This window comes from Panthera leo, chromosome B3, assembly GCF_018350215.1.
Source record: "Panthera leo isolate Ple1 chromosome B3, P.leo_Ple1_pat1.1, whole genome shotgun sequence".
In the NCBI taxonomy this organism is placed as follows: Eukaryota; Metazoa; Chordata; class Mammalia; order Carnivora; family Felidae; genus Panthera; species Panthera leo.
Window position 1 is genome coordinate 135,738,796 of NC_056684.1, and position 21,787 is coordinate 135,760,582.

Sequence of the window (21,787 nt, forward strand, 5' to 3'; positions counted from 1 at the left end):
AAACATGGGTTTGGCACTGAAACATGCATTTTTATATTTTTGCTCCTTACTAACCAGATAACACATGAGATGCAATGCAATTTCCACGAAAGAAACCGTGCGTTATTGGTATTTCTGAGCACGAAGCTATGTGACCCCTGCTCGATGTGTAGACACTGCTGGTGTGGCAATTGCATCTTATGTGGGATATATCTGGAGTTTTATTATTTGTTTTAGAGTGTCATTTCAATGTAATGTGCTGTTCTTTGTGTCTTTGTTGTCTCTTTTTTTTCCTTGTCCCCCCAACAGCATTTTGTCCCGCACAGGGAAGAAGGAAAACCAAGATGCCTCCAATTTGACAGTGCCCATGACCATGTGTCTTTTTCCTGTGCCATTCCCACTCACCCCATCTCTAAGACCGCAGGTCAGTTCCATCAACCCTACTGTTACTCGCTCCCTCCTTTACAGCGTCCTGCGAGATGCTCCCTCTGAACGTGGCCTGCAAAGTCGTGATGCTCACTTGTCAGACTACCCTTCTTTGGACTATCAAGGCCTCTACGTGACTTTGGTGACTCTTCTGGATCTAGTTCCTTTACTCCAGCACGGCCAACACGGTGAGCATTTAATCAAAATCTTTGAGAATGTATGTGTATGTTTATGGATGCTGGAGACCGTTGTTACTGTAATAAATTGCTTAAAAGGTTTTTGTGTGGCTAAAGCCCTTCTTATATGGAAACTTAATTATGGCTTTTCCCATCCTGTCATTTTTCGCTCATTTATGACCAGAGGGATGTTACCCAGGTCGGCCTACATTTGGAGGGGAATGGGCTGGAAGGACGAGTAGAGCTGTAATGGGAATTTACCTGCTTAGCATGGAGGTGCTTGTTGGAATTATGATTTGTGGGCTAAGATTTAGAAACCTGCCCCCCATAAAATGTAAGAGATGGAGCCTGAAGGGCACGTCAAATCCACTGACTAATCCTGTGATTTTTCGCGGCAAATCATAGACTCTCCCTGGGACTTACTTTTCCTGTCTTTTAAATCCGGGAGGTTCGATAAGAATAAATCTCTAAGAACTCTTCCAAATTTAACCAGTGATCACTAGTTATTATTACAAAGTGTTGGCGGTCGGTATGATATATGGTGCTGCTATAAGCTGTATGTGGCATATACTACACACTATTAGGGGTGCTTCGGGACAGTGACCTAAGAGCATGCTTCTTTGCCTAACGCTTTCCCTTTCCACAGTGTGTTTTAGCCAATGTCATTATCTCACTTGCTTACCATTTTCTAACCCATAAAAAGGAGTACAATATCTCTTGTTTAACTATTCAGTATTATATTTGTGAGAATCAAATGGAAAACCATGGAGTAAGAAAAGGGATTTTTCCAGAGAATGAATGTTTAAAACATTGGTTAAAACAGCATTTTAACTTGAAAACACTGATAATTTGGTCTCTGGAAGTACGATACCCAAAGTTTCACTGTATAGAGAAACTGGAATTTGGGAAATGAGTGAGTTGTGGGAGTTATTTCGCCCTTTACTTGCAGCTAACTCTCCTAAGAGAATGTTTAATGGTTTATTAAGATGTGTTCCTAATTAAAAAATTTAAAAAAACCTACTTTCTTAAAAATGATGAAATAATGATTGTTGAATTTGTTTTTTTTTTTCTTATATTTACAGTTCTGTATTATAGTGAATATAAAAAAATGTAGAAATTTGTAAATTTGCTTGTTGTGTAACTTTGTAGTTGTTTTGAGCCCAGTCACTTTTACTGTGATCCCTGTACCCACTCAGAATTTCAAAGAGATGACTCTCTGAACATAAGACTGCCAGAGCTTACTGTGGTGGTGGTCTCATCAGTACTTTTCCTTTGTGACAACCTGTCCTGAGGTCACTGTAGACCTGCCTGGTCCTGGGCTGGGCCACTGTGTTAGAGCCCCTTTATTAAGATAAAAAGCATTCAGTTTGATAACTCACAATCCATTTAACTGCAATTTAACTGTGTTAAATTACAACAATTTCAGGGGGAATGATTTATATATTTGCTTTTTACCTACAACTATGTTGCGACTTTACTCTTCACTGTTATCTGTAGACTGTGTTCTCTGTTCTTAGAAGAGAGGGAAAAACTAGACTCTCCCTTAGAGGTAAAAAAAGGAGTTCAGCAGTGTTTCCTAACAACACTGGAATCACTGAGGGAGTTTGAATATGGAATTCTGGGTCCCACACTGGGATTTAGGAATAAGAATCGCTGAGGGGTGTGTCCTGGGGATCCAAATTTTTACTGAGCCCTCTGGGTGACTCTTTTGTGTACTGAGCGTGTGAACTACCGTTCCAGGGCTCGAGGCGGTGTCTCCACAGGGGGAAGGGCTGTGCACTGGTGAGAGCTGCATTCTTGACACAGTTCAGCTCCCAGCTGTCAGGCGATCTTGGGCCCTCACTTTCCTTCTCCGGGCCTCAGTTTCCTCACTTGAAAGATATTCCAGATTGGCTCTCAGGCCCCTTTCAGCACTAATGTTCTGTAACTACGTTACAATGCAGCTAAGGTGTCCTTTACGCACAGCCTCATTTAATTCTTAGTAAAACAACCTATGAATTTTACGTCTTATCAGCTTGAGGCCAAGGTTGACTGACCCTCACTCACCAGCGTGCGGGTGGCCTCATCCTCTCTGTTGTCAGTTGATGTGCTTGTTGAGATGGCAGGTTAATTCCATGATAGTTGGAAATAACATTAGGCATCAAAATTGCACTAAGAAGGTAAATCTGCTGCGAGACAAACAAACCCAATAATTTTCTTTTATAGTGGACAGGAAAGTGATCCACATCTTCCTTGTCAGGTCCTGACTGATGACACACAAATTGGGAGATCCAGAAGTATCAAAAGATATATTCAGTAGAGGTGTCTGAGTGGCTCAGTCAGTTAAACACCCAACTCTTGGTCTCAGCTCAGGTCTTGATCTCAGGGGTGTGAGTTCAAGCCCTGTGTTGGGCTCTGCGCTGGGCATGAAGCCCACTTAAAAACAGAAAGATATATTCAGTATATTGGGATTTGGTGTACATGCATTCTAAAGCTAAATAGTTATGGTTTTTTTGAATGTCCTTTATTTTTGCTCCTTGTGCAGGTAATAATAGTAACACTATTAATATATTTAACAATGGCCATACTTGTGGAGCACACATTATGTGCTGTGTTAAGCACTCTATATTAATCTCATTTAAGCCTCTTAACAGTCCTTCTAGAAGTGAGGTAGGTACTCTTCCTCTCCCCATTTAAAGATGTTGATAGGAAGATTACCACTAGGTAGTACATCCTTCTGTGATGATTGATAACTGAATGCACAGGGCCACACAACATCAATTTACAGCTTCCTTTCTTTGGCACCTGCGGAATATGCTGCTGTACTGGAAGATGCATGTTCCCTCATTGCTCAACACTCCAGATGTAGGAAGACTGTGCTTTTTGGTTGATGGGGCAGGGATAGCCTGGCTTTATTTCCGGTCCTGCCCTTGACTTTGCTAAAACTTCCGTTGGGTAAATAATGTAACATCTTTGTGCCACAGTTACTTTGTGTAAAATGTAATGATGGTAAGAATGCTAGACAACATTTTAGGATTCATGATCACGTGGAAAGTGCTTTTAGTTTCTAAAATCAAGGAATAATAGGAATACCCAGTGTTACTGAAGATTGATAGAGGGTTGAGGAAAAGCTCATGAAATCGATATTTATATTTCTTAATGCAGTTATTCACCAGTCATTTATTGAACAAATATACTGTCTATGCACTCTACTGAGCATTATGTTTCAGAGCTCTTAATAAGAAGGGAGCAAAGCTGTTTTCAATTTAAGCCAGTTCATAAGAACTAAAAATATAGAATTAGCATATTTTGTTAAATGGCAAAATATTCAGTGACTGATTACTCACTTTTGTTTTGTAGATCTTGGACAGTCGATATTTTATACAACTACATGTTTGCTACCCTTTCTCAATGATGATATTCTGAGTACTTTGCCCTACACGATGATATCAACGTTAGCTACCTTTCCTCCATTTCTGCACAAGGATATTATTGAATATCTTAGCACATCTTTTCTACCAATGGCTATATGTAAGTTCAATCTTACCTAATACTAGATTCTTTTAACATATTGTACGAATGGAATTTGCTTGCACTGTTTTAGGCTATAGATTTTCAAGATTATAATGAAATCACTTGCTATATACATGTGCTGTGATTTAAATTGTCATTTCAGCATGATGATTATGGAGAGAATCAAAGAAATGAATGATGATTATACCTTAGAATTGTTTTACTTGCATAATTTGATCTTATAGAGTAGGAAGAAAACATCAAGGCATAGTCTATTACTGACATAGAAACTATGGTATTTTGTGTAACTTAAGAAAAAAGTATGGAGAGAGTGCTGCCTCAGGTATAGAAATTCTTATCTTTTGCACCTGAAGGCAGAAGATTGTGATGGGAAGAGCAATAGACAGTGTCAGGACATATAGATCCTAGTTTCAGCTTCACTTGTAAATGTGCTGTGTGGCGTTAGGCATCTCACATTGTTGATACCTCATCTCCAGAATGATGCTAGCATTAACTTCCCATCACAGGGATGTTGTGATGATAAAGTGAATCAATACGTATGAAAACACTTTGAAAAAAGGCTTGCAACTCATGTGCAAGTTTGTTATAAATGTGGAGCTGATTTGAATTCTGTTCACTATGCTCACTGGAGCATAATAGCCTCCAGTTCCATCCACGTAGTTGCAAATGGCAAGATTTCCTTCTTTTTGATTGCCGAGTAATACTCCATTGTATAGATATACCACATCTTCTTTATCCATTCATCCATCGATGGACATTTGGGCTCTTTCCATACTTTGGCTATTGTTGATAGTGCTGCTATAAACATGGGGGTGCATGTGTCCCTTCGAAACAGCACATCTGTATCCCGTGGATAAATGCCTAGTAGTGCAATTGCTGGGTCGTAAGGTAGTTCTATTTTTAGTTTTTTGAGGAAACTCCATACTGTTTTCCAGAGTGGCTGCACCAGCTTGCATTCCCACCAACAGTGCAAAAGAGATCCTCCTTCTCTGCATCCTCACCAACATCTGTTGTTGCCCGAGTTGTTAATGTTAGCCATTCTGACAGGTGTAAGGTGGTATCTCATGGTGGTTTTGATTTGTATTTCCCTGATGATGAGTGATGTTGAGCATTTTTTCATGTGTCGGTTGGCCATCTGGATGTCTTCTTTGGAGAAGTGTTGCAGATTAATTCTAATAGGCTTTCCACACATGAGAGCAGAGAGAAAAAGCCAAATTGGGTTGGTTTTTATGATCAGAATCCTTCTAAAGTATTTTGTAAAGAAATGGATTACAGGGGGTGCCTGGGTGGCTCAGTCGATTGAATGTCTTACTCTTGATTTTGGCTCAGGTCATGATCCCAGGGTCGTGGGATCGAGCCCTGCTTTGGGCTCTGGGCTGAGAGTGGCGCCTACTTAAGATAATCTCTCTCTCTCTCTCTCTCCCTCTGCCCCTCTCCCCTGCTCTTGCGTGCTCTCTCTCTCTCTCTCTTAAAAAAAAAAAGAATTAGATTATGAATCAATCTATACTTCAGCGGATAACCTGAAAAGATTGTGGATTTAGGAGCCAAACAGATGTAGATTTAAATCACAGCTCTTCTGCCAAACTAGTTGTGTGGCCCTAGGCAAGTTACCTAACCTTTCTGTTTCTTACCTATGTAAGAAGAATAATCATAATAGTTGCCTGGGTGGTTGTGATAACAGAGATGATTCACCTGGAAATTGGTAAGGTGCTGGCTGGCTCAATGCCAGGTGTTCACTAAGCGTTAGTTTACTGCTCTCCTTCCCTAAACTTTTGTGCCATTAAAATACCTTTATTGGTCACATTCGATTCCTAGTGACCATTTTTCACCATTTTTAATTTTATGTGCTTATCATCTTATTAAAGTTGTTGCTATGTAACAATAGTGGCAAACATAGGTACCTTTAAGCTACATTACTTATTTTATAGTTAAGCTTAATTTTAGCTAGGGAATTATAGTTTCATGTCTTTTTCTTTTAAATTTTTTTTTTTAATGTTTATTTATTTTTGAGACAGAGAGAGACAGAGCATGAACAGGGGAGGGGCAGAGAGAGAGGGAGACACAGAATCCGAAACAGGCTCCAGCCTCTGAGCTGTCAGCACAGAGCCCGACGCGAGGCTCGAACTCACAGACCGTGAGATCATGACCTGAGCCGAAGTCGGGCGCTTAACTGACAAAGCCACCCAGGCGCCCCTGTAGTTTCATGTCTTTTAAGCAAAGAGTCTGTCTTCTGCCTAAATTTTATGGTGATTCAGAAACATTAGCAGACCGATGGTATGGTTCAAGCAATAGATTATTGATCATTCTCTCTCTCTTTTTTTTGTTCTGTGTAACCTGACAAACGCTTGCTTCTCAATACAGTCTTAGAATTGTATACTTATGTTAACTGTGAAATTTAGGCATAGGAATTCTTATTTATTATTATTATTTTTAAAGAATTACAGGTGAGGAGGAGCATCTTTGTAATAATTAATCTAAATTCACTCTACCCTCCTTCTTAGGAATAAGTTAATAATTTAGGGAGAGGCATTGAATATATCAGGCCTCTGAAGTTATGCTTCACTCTGATCAAGCATTGTGATGACTGGCAATTTGTTTCTTCATCCCTGGTTATTAATTTCTACTTAATTAGAAGCACAGACCCCAAAACATGTCTTAAAGTCACATTAGAATCCTTATTTCTTTAAATGTGTGAGCCTTGGCAACTGAGGGGAACAAAATATTAAGTTGAGTCTACAAAATGTGTATGAATTTTAATACTTATTGGTAGATTAACTTGGTGTTCATTTAAATTGTGAACAAGCTGTTTATGTCTCTGGGGCTCCATTGTGTTTTCAGCTGTAAAGGGGAGTTTTGGAAAACATGTTCCATCTCTAAGGTTATTTCTGGCTTACTAATTCTAGGTTAAATAACATCAATCTTATTTTATGTAAGAGGCACATGTCTTCCTGTAACCCAGTTGTTGATCTAGTTCATTTATCTCTATTGCTCTGGTTTTAGTTTCTTACTTGTGACTTCCATTTATTGTTACCATCCCTGTGGGTTGAGGAGCCTTTAAATCTTTGAAAATAAATGGTAGTAATACCCTTTTTCAAAAAAAGTTTATTTTTTGAGAGAGAGAGAACACATGCACGAGTGGGGGAGGGGCAGAGAGAAAGGAGATAGAGAATCCTCAGCAGGCTCCTGTTGTCAGTGCAGAGCCTGATGTGGGGCCGGAACTCAAGAACCACAAAATCATGACCTGAGCTGAAGTCAAGGGTCGGTTGCTTAACCGACTGAGCCACCCAAGCACCCCAGTAGTAATACCCTTTAAAACCACGTTCTATTAAATGATTGAGGTGTTTTTTTTTTTAATGTTTTATTTATTTTTGAGACAGAGAGAGACAGAGCATGAGCAGGGGAGGGGCAGAGAGAGAGGGAGACACAGAATCCGAAGCAGGCTTCAGGCTCTGAGCTGTCAGCGCAGAGTCCTATGCGGGGCTGGAACTCATGAACCGCGAGATCATGACCTGAGCCAAAGTCAAACGCTTAACCGACTGAGCCACGCAGGCGCCCCGTTGAGATGTTTTTTTTGTATTTGTTTCTTTGTAAAGACACAGACCCAAAGAACGAGGGAATCGGGTTCCAGATTAATCACGTGTAAAGGAATTGATGTGAGAATATGTGTCTGTTGCTTGCATCCATGTCGTTTCTGTCTTTGGAAGTTGTTTCGATGTGTAGAAATTGTGACCGAAATGAGAGAGGAGCATTTAACTTCTTCCAGAATGTTTTCATTTCAGGACCGAGATGTTAGGGGATTAAGGAGGCTGCATTTTCTGATTATTTGATAAAATCTTCAAGACAAGACAGATTTTATGCCTTTGGTGTGGTGTTCGCAAGGTCAAGATGTAAAATGTGGACAGTTTTTCAGGTGTTAAATGTTAGTGTTGTTAAGAACATAGACTATGAAGCGCCAAGCTCTGAAGTGGATCTAATGAAGTATTACGGTTCTTTCCATGTAAGGGCCGTGCGTGTTTGTCAGTTATGCCCTCCCATCATTTTTGTCAATAAATCTAGTACTGTGGCTTTATTTTAAATCACTCCTTTTGATATGCTGCAGAGAAAACTGCAATTTATTATAAAAATTTCATCTGACATAATCTTTTCTTTTTAACTCCTTCCACAAATAAGATATACTTCTTTTTATTCCAAATGTGTGCAATAGGCTCTGTTTTTTGTTTTTAAAAATATTAAAGGAGTACTAAGAATTGAAAAAGTCATTAGCATTTCACCATGGAAACCTCTTTTTTTGCAATAAAGGGTCTGTGATTTGTGGACCAACTTGAAATATGGATGTTGGGAAGATGATATGGATATTGGCAAAGAAGAGAAAAGCGGATCCCAAATGAACATTAATTGATATAGGCTGTGTTATTTCAAAGATGATAATAAGACTGAGCGATGATATCGGTGAAAGACCCTTCTAGTGTATCTTGGTAGCCTAGACTTAAATTTCCTCAAAAAATCACTTACCCTTAGGAAAAATAAAGGTTCATTTAGATCTTTGCACTTAAAAGCAATTGTGTGGGTTAATTGAGTATCTGGTTCCAGGCCATTAGCCCTGGATCATTTGTCTTCTACTACTATTACAGAGGATGCCTGTGATGCTTCTATGATCCTCCAAAAACCAATAAATATATATATTTAAAAAAAGACAGTCAGAACCCAACACCACATATTGATGACATTTAAATATTCTTCTAGATATAAAATTTGTTTTATTAACTAATGATTGTTTTTATAAAATAGGTCTTACTATTTTGTAAGAGCTTTATTGTTCAATTTGTGGAAATATGTTGGAATAGAAATCCAGAAGAGCTGAATTGTGTAGTCTTTCGCCGATTGGCAAATCTCTTAACCTCATCAAACTTTAGTTTCCTTAGCTGTAAAATTGTGAATTATCATGATCTCCCCTGCCCGTGCCCATGTTTGTTGTGAAGACCAGAAGATAACATACAGCAATGGCCTTTGAATATTGTGTCATGTTAAACAAATGTATAACAGACCAAATCCACAGTCATGTGACAGACATGTCAAATCCCATTGCAACTAATTCCAATATACTGTACCAATTCACATGTTGTCCTAAAGTTTTATTATTTTAAACATAGCTTGGGGAAAGGGGCCAGCGTCTGGGGCTTGGGATTTTTCCCCCGCTAGAGTTTGTTGTATAGTAACAATAATGACCAGAATAGGTTTTGATCGCATAGAATCTGACAGAACACCTCTGCATTTTTTTTTTTTTAAAGATTTTATTTTTCTAAAGTAATCTCTACATCCATCATGGGGCTTGAACTTACAGCTCTGAGGTCAAGAGTTGCATGCTCTACTGACTGAGCCAGTCAGGCACTTCACCTCTGCATTGTTGATGGGCACTCTTGTCTCTATGATTTTCATTGATATAGCAGTCTACAAATATTGTAATGCTGCATGGACTTTTGGGTCATGATGTCGCAGTCTTCCCATTATGTTGAATTGATAGGCCCTTCTGAAGGTAAGCATAGGTATCTTATGCTCAAACCCTATCTCATGGAATACAAATACCTGTGATTACACAGAGATGCTTGTTAATTCAGGCAATGCAGTCTGCCCAAGCACAGGAAATGGTTCTGTCGGATGGCACCAGAATGTGTTTCTTCTTCCCAGATGACTCTCCTACCTTTACCCCTTAAAAAATAATAAGGCTAGTGGGGTTTATTTAAATATATTCCAATTCAGACCGCTTCTTATCACCATCTCTCACCTGGACCAGTCCAGTAGTTTCTGAACCAGTCTCCCTGCTTCTACTCCTGGCAATCCTACAGTTGTTCTCTACCAAACAGCCAGAGCCATCCTCCAAACATGTAAATCAGACCATGTCACTTCCTTCATCACTTTCCATTACTCTGACAAATCAAATTCAATGTCCTTCCCTAGCCCACACGGCCCTCTGTGCTCTGGCCACTGCTGACCTTACTGTTTTATTACTGTCTCTTCTATGTTCACTCCATGCTATCCACATTGGCCATTCTGCGGTTTCATAAAGGCACTAAGCTTTCCTGTGTCTCAGTAGCCCTTCTCCCAGATGGTCTTATGATTCTTCCTCACTCTCTTTAGGTCTCAGCTCAAGTGTCTCATCTTTCAACATGCCTTTCCTTACCCTCAAGCTAAATCAGGACGCTCCATCACTTTCTACCTATTCCCTTGCCCTGCTTTACATTTCTTCACAGGTACTTGTTTGCCTTTTCCTCTAGAACAGCTCTGTCTATAGAACTTTCTGCAATGATGGAAATGTTTAAAAAACCTCCATGCTGTCTAGTACACTAGCCACATATGGTAACTGAGTGCTTTAAATGTATCTAGTGAGACTGAAGAACTGAATTTTTAATTTAATTGAAGTTTAATTAATTTAAATAGCCACATGTGGCTAGTGGCTACCATATTGGATGGCAGAACTTGACCATTTAAGCTCCATAAGGACAAAGGCTTACCTGTCTTGTTTACAACTGTGTCTCCAGGGGAAGAACAATGCCTGGGACATGGGAGCTATGGGAAGAATACTCTTTGAATTTTTAAATGAATTTTGAGTGAATAAGTCACTAGAACATTAGCTGTGATGTTAAGTGACTTGGGCTATCGTCCTAATAATTAAGTTGGTGATCTCATGCAAATAATCTGATTTCTGTTTATAAAATGGCCTTCCCTATATACTTCATTGTTTTTTGGGTGAGAATCATGTAAGAAAGCTGTATGGGATAGTACATTAGGAACTATAAGATGCAGGAAGAGATTAAGCTCCTATGAGTTATGGCTCATAGAGGAAAGGTTAGAAATGGTTGTTCTGGTGGTGCTGGAGGATCAGGAAATAGGTCTTAAAACTTTTAATTGTATTTCCTGAGCACAATATTACATATAAAATTTTCTTATTTGGATTAATTCTCTTCTTCCTTCCACTGTATGTAGCTTTGGCTTTATACACCCGCACGGGGACAAGCTACACATCTGTTTACATCATGCCTTTTTACCAAGATTCAATAAATGATGTGTGCCTGTGCATGTTTATTAATTAGAATTGTGGTAATTTTATTCAGTCTGTCAGAAGGCTATGCAATTGCAAAGCCCTGTCTGTTTATAGAGGTCCTGGAGCCAATTTCCTAGGGCTTGAACCAGGGGAACACTTTTGGCTTTGTGGTTGACCATACTTGATGGAGAGCACGGTTCTGTAGGGGTAAAAGGGACATGCAAAGGTCACAGAGCCATTTGGGCTAGTCTCCAAATAGACTTCACCTAAATCATCAAGACATTTTGGGCATCTCTCCCAGTTTTAAAGGCCTCCAGGCACAGGGATTCTCAGACTCCCTTAATAGTCATTTTATTTTTTTTTTTAGAAACATTTATTATTAAAAAGTTTCAGATGAATTTAAACAAAGGTGAAAACACTTGTCCCAGGAGGACCATATATAGATGTGTATACATATATAGATATAGATACAGATATAGATAATTATTTAAACGTATGTAATTATTTTTCTTCGAGTGTGTCAGAGACTAGATTTTCCTGCCACCGCCCTGAACAAAGGGCACCGGGGCATGCACTTCTTGCTCCCACATCTAGACACCTTACTGAGTGCTTCCTTTCTTATTTCCTGTCCCTCTAGTAATGCTTCTCCCACAAGGCTCAAGGGCCCCCTTGATCAGAGTCACATGATGTGCTTATTAAACTTGTACCTTTTCTGCTTCCAAACTGATGGAGTTAAACTCTAGATACGGGCCCCAAAGCTGAATTTTAACAAGCTCCCTGGCTAAATCTGAGAGAAAATGCATCTTGTTCTTTAGTATTTGGCTCAAAGTTCTCTTCCCTTGATTAATCTCATTTGATTAATCAACTTTACCATCTAAGAGCATTGACATGATCTGCATATCTTTGTATAATTATTAGTACCCATTTATATTGCACAGCCAAACTAGTTCATCTACCTGAATATCACCAGCTTGGTGGCGGTAGCAGCATCCCAGCTGTGAATGATTAATAAAAAAGCAAATTCGGGTAAATAGCACATAATGATAGATCCCTTTTCTTTATTTGTTTGCTTATGTCTGTAAAGCTGTTGTAAACCATCCATTGTGGTGCTCAAAGTCTTTCTTTTACTTAAAGAAAAGAATAGAATCATGTTAAAATTTTCTGTTTTCTCTATTACATGACAAATCTTGTAGTGTTTTAATGGTTCTTTTATCCATGTGTATGATTATAAGTTGCCTTATTCTTAATGGATGGAGTTGAGATACTATTTCCACGTACTGCACTTTAATGTAAAATATAATAAAAATAAAATAAAGCAGATTTGTGGGTCAACTGATTTTTTTTGTTGTTGCCCACATTAGTGGTTTTCTCTATTGTGTGGAGGAAACTGAGGGTTGACTGAGGGTGTCATACTCACTCTACACCGTTCTGCTCATGCTTTCTTGATGATCTGCCACAAACCTAACTATAAGGAGAGATTCCTCCTACTTCTGCAATTATCCCTGAGAAAAGGAATTCATTTTATGTTTCAGTGCTTTTAAAGTTTCTTCTATGTGAGCCCTCTCTCAATTACTGGTTAGAATAATAAAGTACTCTTTGGAGACAGCAGCTCTGTGGAGTGTTATCCCGAATGACCTCCATCAGTGCTAGTTTTGAATGCTTGTTGGAGTTCCCTGACATACCACTAAAAAGGAGAGAGAAAGAAATGTAATATAGTGTTGGATGCATCGTAAACAAGCCACTTAAAGATGTCTTAAAAGCATTATGTAAGTGATTATCATGTGGAGACCATGGATACACAGCTACAAGATGAATTTTGAAGAAACCAGCTTGCTTTGTGACTGAATACTTGTGGCACGGGTTAAAATGTTCAGTGACAGTGTTATTCACAGATTCGAAAAATGCATTCTTTCAAACAACTCAGTTGGATATGAAGATGGTAAGCTCTGGAAAAGTAAAAAAGTGGTTCTCATGGTGATGAAGATGCTGCTGCTGAGTTACATGTAAAGGTTTGAATAAAATTGTTAAATGATATGTGAGAGCTGAAAATAATTTTTAAATTAATAGACAATTTTTTTAATAATACATGATTTGAAATTTGTGTAACTGAATTAATAAGGCCCCTATTATAAGTGGACTATTACTTCATTTGCATCTCTGAAAGGTGATACATTCAAGTTGAGTTCAAAATAAATAAACCTTTTATTTTTACTTTTATTGAGATAACCTTCAATGTGCCTTTATATTTGGGCACATGAGGATCTTGTTTTTTCTTTCTTTTCCACCTAGATGTAAACATCTTGGGAGCAGAGATTGCATCTAAGTATATTTCTGATAAAGCCATGACATCACGCTCTGGCACTCTTTCTTCTCCTTGGAGATTCTTACCAAATGTGTGCTATTGATGATGACAGATGTAATATTTGTATGCTAGGACAGAATTTGTGCTTTTATTTGTGCAAAACATCCACTGAATTGGTTCAGACTTTTAAACAAAGTTTCCTCTCAGCTATCATGCTGTATGACAAGAAGTATACATACAGACTAATTGTGTCTAATCAAAAGATTTTTTGTTTCAGTGGGTTCCTCAAGAAGAGAAGGCGTTCCTGCCCATGTTAATCTGTCTGCATCATCCATGCTAATGATTGCAATGCAATACACATCCAACCCAGGTAAGTGGCCTTTTGAATGGCTTGACTAATTTCAGAAACAGTTGTTAAACAAGATATGAAATAAGTAAGCTAGAAATTCTCATGTGGGAAGAGATTTTCTTTGTGGATAGACAACTGGGGATGTGTTACAAGACAGATTTTCGGGTTGAAATAAATTCACCTTGCCTGTTGCTATTAGCAGTAATCTTGCTGGCTGGTCATATTTTTTGAATGTTTGGGGCAATTTTAGAACACTGACTAGAAATTGAATGTAAGTATATAGGAATAAGTTAAATTAGAAATGTAAAAAATCATCTGCAATTCTAATGACTGAAGATAATTACTGTTAATACTTTGTGAATTTGCTACTCCAGTGCCACATGAGTATCCTTGAACATGAATTTTTTACTACATTTCCAATTATTTCTTTAGAACAAATTCATAAAAGAGGGATTAATAAGTTAAGGGACTTGAAACAATTTCAGTAGTCTCACTAACTACATAGGAGAGTACAGTAACCTGTCGTTGAGTATTATCAAAGTTTGTATTCTGTCAGACAGATGAAGAAGAATATCTTGTTGTTTTGACTTGTATTTCTTCTCTTATGACTCATGTTGGACTGGTGTCATTTCCATTCATCTGTATAATTTGCTTTTCATTCATGAGTATAATTGCATATGAACTTTGGGAAACTGACCTGAAAAAGGGGCTGACTGTTGGCATCACATGCTATGATATGAACTCAATTTTAATTTTCATGTATTGTTTATATAGAAAGTGAACAAATTTGGTGGCACTGTTTTCAATCTTCTGCTTAATTACATAATAAATAATAATTACATTTTTGACGCAGGATGGGGAAAAAGTGTTTTATTTTATTTTTTAATTTATTGTTGTTTATTTTAAAAAGCGTTTAAACAATTTTTTTAATGTTTGTTTATTTTTGAGAAAAAGAGAGACAGAGCATGAGCAAGGGAGGGGCAGAGAGAGGGAGACACAGAATTCAAAGCAGGCTCCAGACTCTGAGCTGTCAGCACAGAGCCTGACACGGGGCTCGAACTCACAAACTGTGAGATCATGACCTGAGCCAAAGTCGGAGGCTCAACTGACTGAGCCATCCAGGTGCCCCTAAAAGTGTTTTTTTTTTAAAATGTTTATTTACTTTTGAGAGAGAAAGAGAGAGAGAGAGAGAGAGAGAGAGAGAGAGAGAAGAGAAGTGAGGCGGGGCAGAGAGAGGGAGACACTGAATCTGAAGCAGGCTCCAGGCTCTGAGCTGTCAGCACAGAGCCCGACATTGGGCTAGAGCTCACAAACTGTGAGCTTATGACCTGAGCTGAAGTCAGATGCTTAACAAACTGAGCCACCCAGGTGCCCCAAAAGTGTTTTATTTTGAAACCTTAATGCTTCTTCATTTGGAGTATTACCCTTTAAATATGAAATGGCTTGTGATTATTATATGAGTAATTAAAACGTATAGTTTTTTGGAAGTTCTGTCTCCTATCTCACTCTGGCTTGGAGGGCCCTCAAAATGTCATTTATATTTATTATATATTATTTTTTGAAAACACCCTTCATTTGGAGGGTGTAAGTTGAAATCTCATCCTGAGCCTTTGATCCTAATTTCTAAGTTGGGAGACAGTAGAGTAGGGGCCCTAAAATTATGAGGTTAGAGGTTTGCGGGTCATATCTGAGCTCACCAGCAAATTGCCAGTTAGTGTTAACCTTGAGCAAGTTTTTTTAACCTCCCTAAGATCAAGTTTCCTCATTTCTAAAACAGGAATAGTAATTTCTGCAATGCCTTAAAATGTTGTGAGCATTTAATGAGTTAAGTATATGTAAAATGCTTACGTAGCATAGTGACAGACACCTTGTAAATGCTCAATAAAGAGCTATGCAAGTTGCTGCAATCTGCCATTTTCTTCTCGGAGTTGAGCGTTTCACTGGAAAACCACTATGATCAGGCTGCGTTACTTCTGTTATTCCCAAATCTGTATCTTGATCTGTTCATGGGGAATGTTTATAGCCAGCTTTTCCATGCTAAAAATTACACTTGGGACTCAAAACTAGTCTTATGTTGTGGGAAACTGTTAAGAGTGAGGCGATATCCACCAGGGGGCTCTCAGGGACCAAGTGGTAGGGCGTCATTTTGTCATTTGAATTTTTATTGGGAGACAGCAAGTGGCAGCTTGGTCCTTGTAGCCCATTGTATATCAAGGATGAAGCATAGACCTGCTCAACTGATTGATTCCTTTGTTCACTGCTCTGAGCTAGACATTGTGAAAACCACCCAGAAATACAAGGTATGGTGCTTGCTGTAGACCTTAGGTCTAATTGGAAATATTAGGCATATTCACATAAATCATTAATTTACAATGTAAAGTAGAATGTAGAAAGTACAAAATGTGTACTATAGATAGTATTAATTCATCAGAGGGAGTGAACTCTATGGATTGGAATGATCAGGAAAGGCTTTGGGCCACTTGAGCAAAGTGTGGGTCTTAAAATATGGATAAAGTTTTGATTGAGAGGGTAAGTGGGACAATCTGGGAGGGCAAGCAGTTTAAACACAGGGACTCTCCAGGTGTGTTCATGGGACAGTCAGTGGACTACTGTGAACTGGGTTCAAGTGACAGCCATATGGAGAAAGAGAAAGTGGTCTGGAACATCTGTACTTGTGAACTCATTGATGCCTTAATGACAACATTCCAATTCTAGAGGGCTATTTATATTTTCAGTAAATAGTCACTGAATATCTAGTCCGTGCCAGACACTGGAGACACCATGGTTAGCAAAACAGAACTGACCTCTGCCCCTGCCTCATGGAGCTTATATGGTAGTGGTGGGAGAAGACATTAATTAAGTAATTTTAAAAGCAAATATAAAGTTTCAGCTGTGATAAGCACTTTGAAAGATGCACTTTGTACTATGAGACTCTATAAGAGGGGATTTTTCTTTTTTTAAAATATTTATTCTTGAGAAAGATAGGGAGAGAGAGACAGAGCACGAGTGGGGCAGGGGTAGAGAGAGAGGGAGACACAGAATCCTAAACAGGCTCCAGGCTCTGAGCTGTCAGCACAGAGCCCAATGTGGGGCTCGAACCCAGGAACCATGAGATCATGACCTGAGCCGAAGTCAGATGCTTCACCGACTGAGCCACCCACCCAGGCGCTCTGGGGTTTTTCTTTTCATGAAGATGTCAGAGAGGGCTTCTCTGGGGAAGTAACCTTTGGTCTGAGGACTGAAGGATGCGTAGGATTCACAAGGCCTACAAGGGGTAAGGGGTTCAAATAGAAGAGTCTCATGTGTCAGAAGAGAGCCTGGTAAGCAGGTGGGCTGAGAGATTGGTACAGCTGGAGCTCAGTGTAAGGGCTGCCTTATGGAAGGTAATATCGTGGACATCTATGGGCCAGAACATGCAGCATATGTGGGCTCTGCTTGGGAGTCCTGTGTTTATCCTGAGTCTAATATGAAGGCTCTGGAGGACTTTGGGTAGTTGTACTTGTGTCACCCTGACTGCAGTTGAGAGTAGATTTTAAACTGAATCAGGGTGGCTCAGTCAGTTAAGTGTCTGACCTCAGCTCAGGTCATGCTCTCATGTTCTGTGGGTTTGAGCCCTGTGTCAAGCTCTGCACTGACAGCTCAGACCCTGGAGCCTGCTTCAGATTCTGTCTCTCTCTCTCTCTCTCTCTCTCTCTCTGCCCCTCCCCAGGTTGTGCTCTCTCTCTCTCTCTCAATAATAAATAAATAAATAAATAAATAAATAAATAAATAAATAAAAGAAAAAGGAACCAGAGTGGATGTAGATTGACTCTTGAGGAGCCCTTGCGTTTGTCTTGGCATGTAAAAGTCAGCGGCAGTTGAGACCAAGAAAAGTAGTATTTAAAAAGTAAAATTGATAGGAGTTGGTGACATATTAGATATAGTGAATTTTTGGCTTGCATAACTGAATGCATGGTGGTTCTATTCATTGAGAAAGGAGACACTAGAAGATGAAAACCAAGCTTCTGAGGGAAGCTCATGAGATCTGTTTTGGACATGTTGTGTTCAAGATGTCTTTGAGATGTTGAAGAGGAGATGGTATATCTTGGACTAATACAATGTTAAATGTCAATTATATCTCAATAAAACTGGAAAAAAACCTCATGCATAATCTCAGTAATAATTCCATATGACCAAAACACAACACTGCAAATAAATCAGCTTCCTCAAAAAAAAAAAAAAAAAAAAGAGGCATGGGAATGCAAACTGGTGCAACCACTCTGGAAAACAGTATGGAGGTTCCTCAAAAAACTAAAAACAGAACTACCCCACGACCCAGCGATTGCACTACTAGGCATTTATCCACAGGATACAGGTGTGCTGTTTCGAAGGGACACAGGCACCCCCAAGTTTATAGCAGTACTATCAACAATAATCAAAGTATGGAAAGAGCCCAAATGTCCATCGATGGATGAATGGATAAAGAAGATGTGGTATATCCATACAATGGAGTATTACTTGGCAATCAAAAAAAAGGAAATCTTGCCATTTGCAACTACGTGGATGGAACTGGAGGCTATTATGCTAAGTGAAATTAGTCAGAGAAAGACAAAAATCATATGACTTCACTCATATGAGGACTTTAAGAGACAAAACAGATGAACATAAGGGAAGGGAAACAAAAATAATATAAAAACAGGGAGGGGGACAAAACAGAAGAGACTCATAAAGATGGAGAACAAACTGAGGGTTGCTGGAGGGGTTGTGGGAGGGGGGATGGGCTAAATGGGTAAGGGGCACTAAGGAATCTACTCCTGAAATCACTGTTGCACTAAATGCTAACTAATTTGGATGTAAATTTTAAAAAATAAAAAATAAAACAAGTTTTTAAAAAAAGTTAGTAATCACATAATTAACATAAAAAATTGAATATATTATTATAAAATTAAGATCAAAATTTTCAATTGTTTTAATGTATAAGGATATATATAAGGATATATAAATTACCATTTAAAATGTGAATTTTTAAAAAAATTTTTTTTAACATTTATTTATTTTTGAGACAGAGAGAGACAGAGCATGAATGGGGGAGGGGCAGGGAGAGAGGGAGACACAGAATCTGAAACAGGCCCCGGGCTCTGAGCCATCAGCACAGAGCCCGACGCGGGGCTCGAACTCACAGACTGTGAGATCATGACCCTAGGTGAAGTCGGACGTTCAACCGACTGAGCCACCCAGACGCCCCTAAAATGTGAATTTTTAAGATACTTTGAGCAGAACTCTTTTATAGGTCCTAATATATTGACAAATCAATAAATATTCCAAAAAGAGGCAGTGGTAATTAGGAAGTTGAATTATGAGTCTGGAACTCCGTACAGAGCTCTGTGCTAGAGGTAATGAACCTTGAACCTACACATAAATGTTCAATGACCTTTATTGAATTGCATATAGATGGTAACTGAAGTTGTATATGAGTGTGAGATTGCTTAGGGGAGAGGAGAGCATAGAATGAAAAGTGGAGTGGGCTTATGATTGGGCTTTCAAGGACTCCAATAGATAAAGATCTAGTAGAAGAGGATGAACTTGTCAAGGAGGCAGAGAGGCTGTATCTGTTAGGATGTGTTTTGAACTACAAGAACGTTTGTTGTTTACTTTGTTTACTTAGTAGGAAGTCTTACAGACAGCGCCACAGTATCAGGGGACTGAGATGGCGTCTTTGTGTTTCTCTTGGACTTCTCATATTTGCAAGATGGCTGTCACAGTGGGACTTGTTATATTCTTGAATAATCACATCCACAAACAGGTAACAGGATCAGTCAGGGTAATTAGAGAAAGGTCTCCTGTTGTCCCTCTTTCATCACAGAGGAAAAATATTTCAGAAGCCCCCAGTGGATTCTTTCTTAGGTCTAACTTGCCAGGGCTGAGTCACATGGCCATCTCTAGCTGCCAGGGGCTCTGGGAATGTGTCTTGCTTTGTAGTCTGTGCATTGGGAGATACACGAGGAAGAAAGGGTTGTTGATAGTGTTCGAGTAGCAACAGTAGTGTCAGCTACAGGTAATAAAAGAGGGTTAGTCATGAAATCAAGGGAAGAGAGGTTTTTATTTTTTAATTTTTTTTAAATGTTTATTTTTGAGAGAGAGCATGAACAGGGGAGGGGCAGAGAGAGAGGGGGACAGAGGATCTCAAGCGGGCTCCACCCTGACAGCAGAGAGCCTGATGCAGGGCTCGAACGCACTAATCGTGAGATCATGACCTGAGATGAAGTCGTATACTCAATGGATTGGGCTCAACCTTCCCAGGTGCCCTGGGAAGAGAGTATTTTGAAAAGGAGACAGCCGTCAGCACTACTGAGTGCTTCTGAAGGTCAAATAAGAGGCAGATTGAAGTATGTCCATTGAATTCAATGACACAGAGGTCACTGGTGACCAAAGTGGAACCTGGTTCAGTGCTGTGATAGGGTTGGACGACAGCTTCAGGAATATGCAAAACAGGTGTCTAACTAGGTGACAAGTAAACATAGGCAAGTAAACATAAGCAAATCAAAGAAGCTTGCTGTTGCATAGCTTCTAAGAATTCCTCAACAAGGTGAAATTGGTGACTGAATGATAAAAGACTCCCATTCTAATCTATCATTCTGTTACTTGCTCTTTGTTTAACCTTGGGCAAGATAGGAAACTAAGCCTGTTTCCTAATTGCAACATGGTGGTTATGAGATAATATGTATAAGACTTCTAAAACAATACCCAGCACATAATGAACCCTCAATAAATATGAGGCTTTATTACAATCCTATTGGGCAGTTTTTTATCCTATGTAGTTCTTGATCTCATTGATATGTTTATATTATATGATTATTGTTGCTAGGGATTTTCCTTAATATTTCTTTTGTTAATAAGAGGAAGGATCTCAGTCAAAAGCTTGATAAAGTCAAGGGCTTACATGATTTTTGAAATGTATGAATACTATAAGGACATAAGTAATTTTTTATTTTATTAAAATTTTTTGTTATTATTAAAAAATTTATTATGGAGGTATAGCTGACATACAATTATATTAGTTTCAGGTGTACAACATAGTGATTCAACAATTCTGTACATTACTCAGTGTTCACTGTGATAAATGTGGTAACCATCTGTCACCATACAATATTATTACAATATTGTTGACTGTATTCCCTCTGCTGTACTTTTCATCTCTATGACTTATTTATTTTATAACTGGAAGATTCTGCCTCTTAATCCCCTTCACCTATTTTGCCCATCCTTCACTCTTCTTCCCTCTGGCACCCATCAGTTTGTTCTCTGTATTTATGAGTCTGTTTCTGTTTGTTTGTTTTGATTTTTAGGTTCCACATATAAGTGAAATCATATGGTATTTGTCTTTCCTTGTCTGACTTATTTCACTTAGTGTAATATTCTCTGGTTCTGTCCATGTTTTCACAAATGACAAGATTACATTCTTTTTTATGGCTGAGTAATAATATTCCATTGTATATATTATATCCACATCTTTATCCATTCAGCTATTGATGGACATTTAGGTTGCTGCCCTATCTTGGCTTTTGTAAATACTGTTGCAATAAACATAGGGTTACATGTATCTTTTCAAATTAGTGTATTTGTTTTCTTTGGGTAAATACCCAGTAGTGGAATTACTGAATCATAGGTATTTTTCTGTTTTATTTTATTTTATTTTTTATTTTTTAAAATTTACATCCAAATTATTTAGCATATAGTGCAACAAGGATTTTAGGAGTAGATTCCTTAGCGTCCCTTACCCATTTAGCCCATCCCCCCTCCCACAACCCCTCCAGTGGTGTTTTTCTATTTTTAATTTTTTGAGAACATCCATATTGTTTTCCACAAGAGTTGTACCAATTTACATTCCCATTAATGGTGCACAAAGGTTCCCTTTCCTCCCTGTCCTTGCCAATACTTGTTATTACTTGTCTTTGTGATGCTAGCAATTCTAACCGGTGTGAGGGTTAGCTCTTTGGGGTTTTGATTTGCATTTCTCTGATAAT

The 21,787-nt window shown here is 38.7% G+C and overlaps 1 protein-coding gene across 11 annotated transcripts in view; it reads left to right on the top strand.

Moving 5' to 3' along the window:
* UNC79 (unc-79 homolog, NALCN channel complex subunit) overlaps window positions 1–21,787 on the top strand; it is a 266,546-nt gene that overhangs the window by 49,625 nt on the left and 195,134 nt on the right. For 9 of the 11 annotated variants that reach the window (XM_042944164.1, XM_042944162.1, XM_042944169.1 and 6 more), the window contains 3 exons: window positions 289–593; window positions 3,921–4,091; window positions 13,713–13,805. In XM_042944164.1, coding sequence (XP_042800098.1) covers window positions 289–593; window positions 3,921–4,091; window positions 13,713–13,805 — 569 coding nt within the window. The remainder of the gene's footprint in view (window positions 1–288; window positions 594–3,920; window positions 4,092–13,712; window positions 13,806–21,787) is intronic. The other 2 variants (XM_042944171.1, XM_042944172.1) reach the window with 1 other exon arrangement.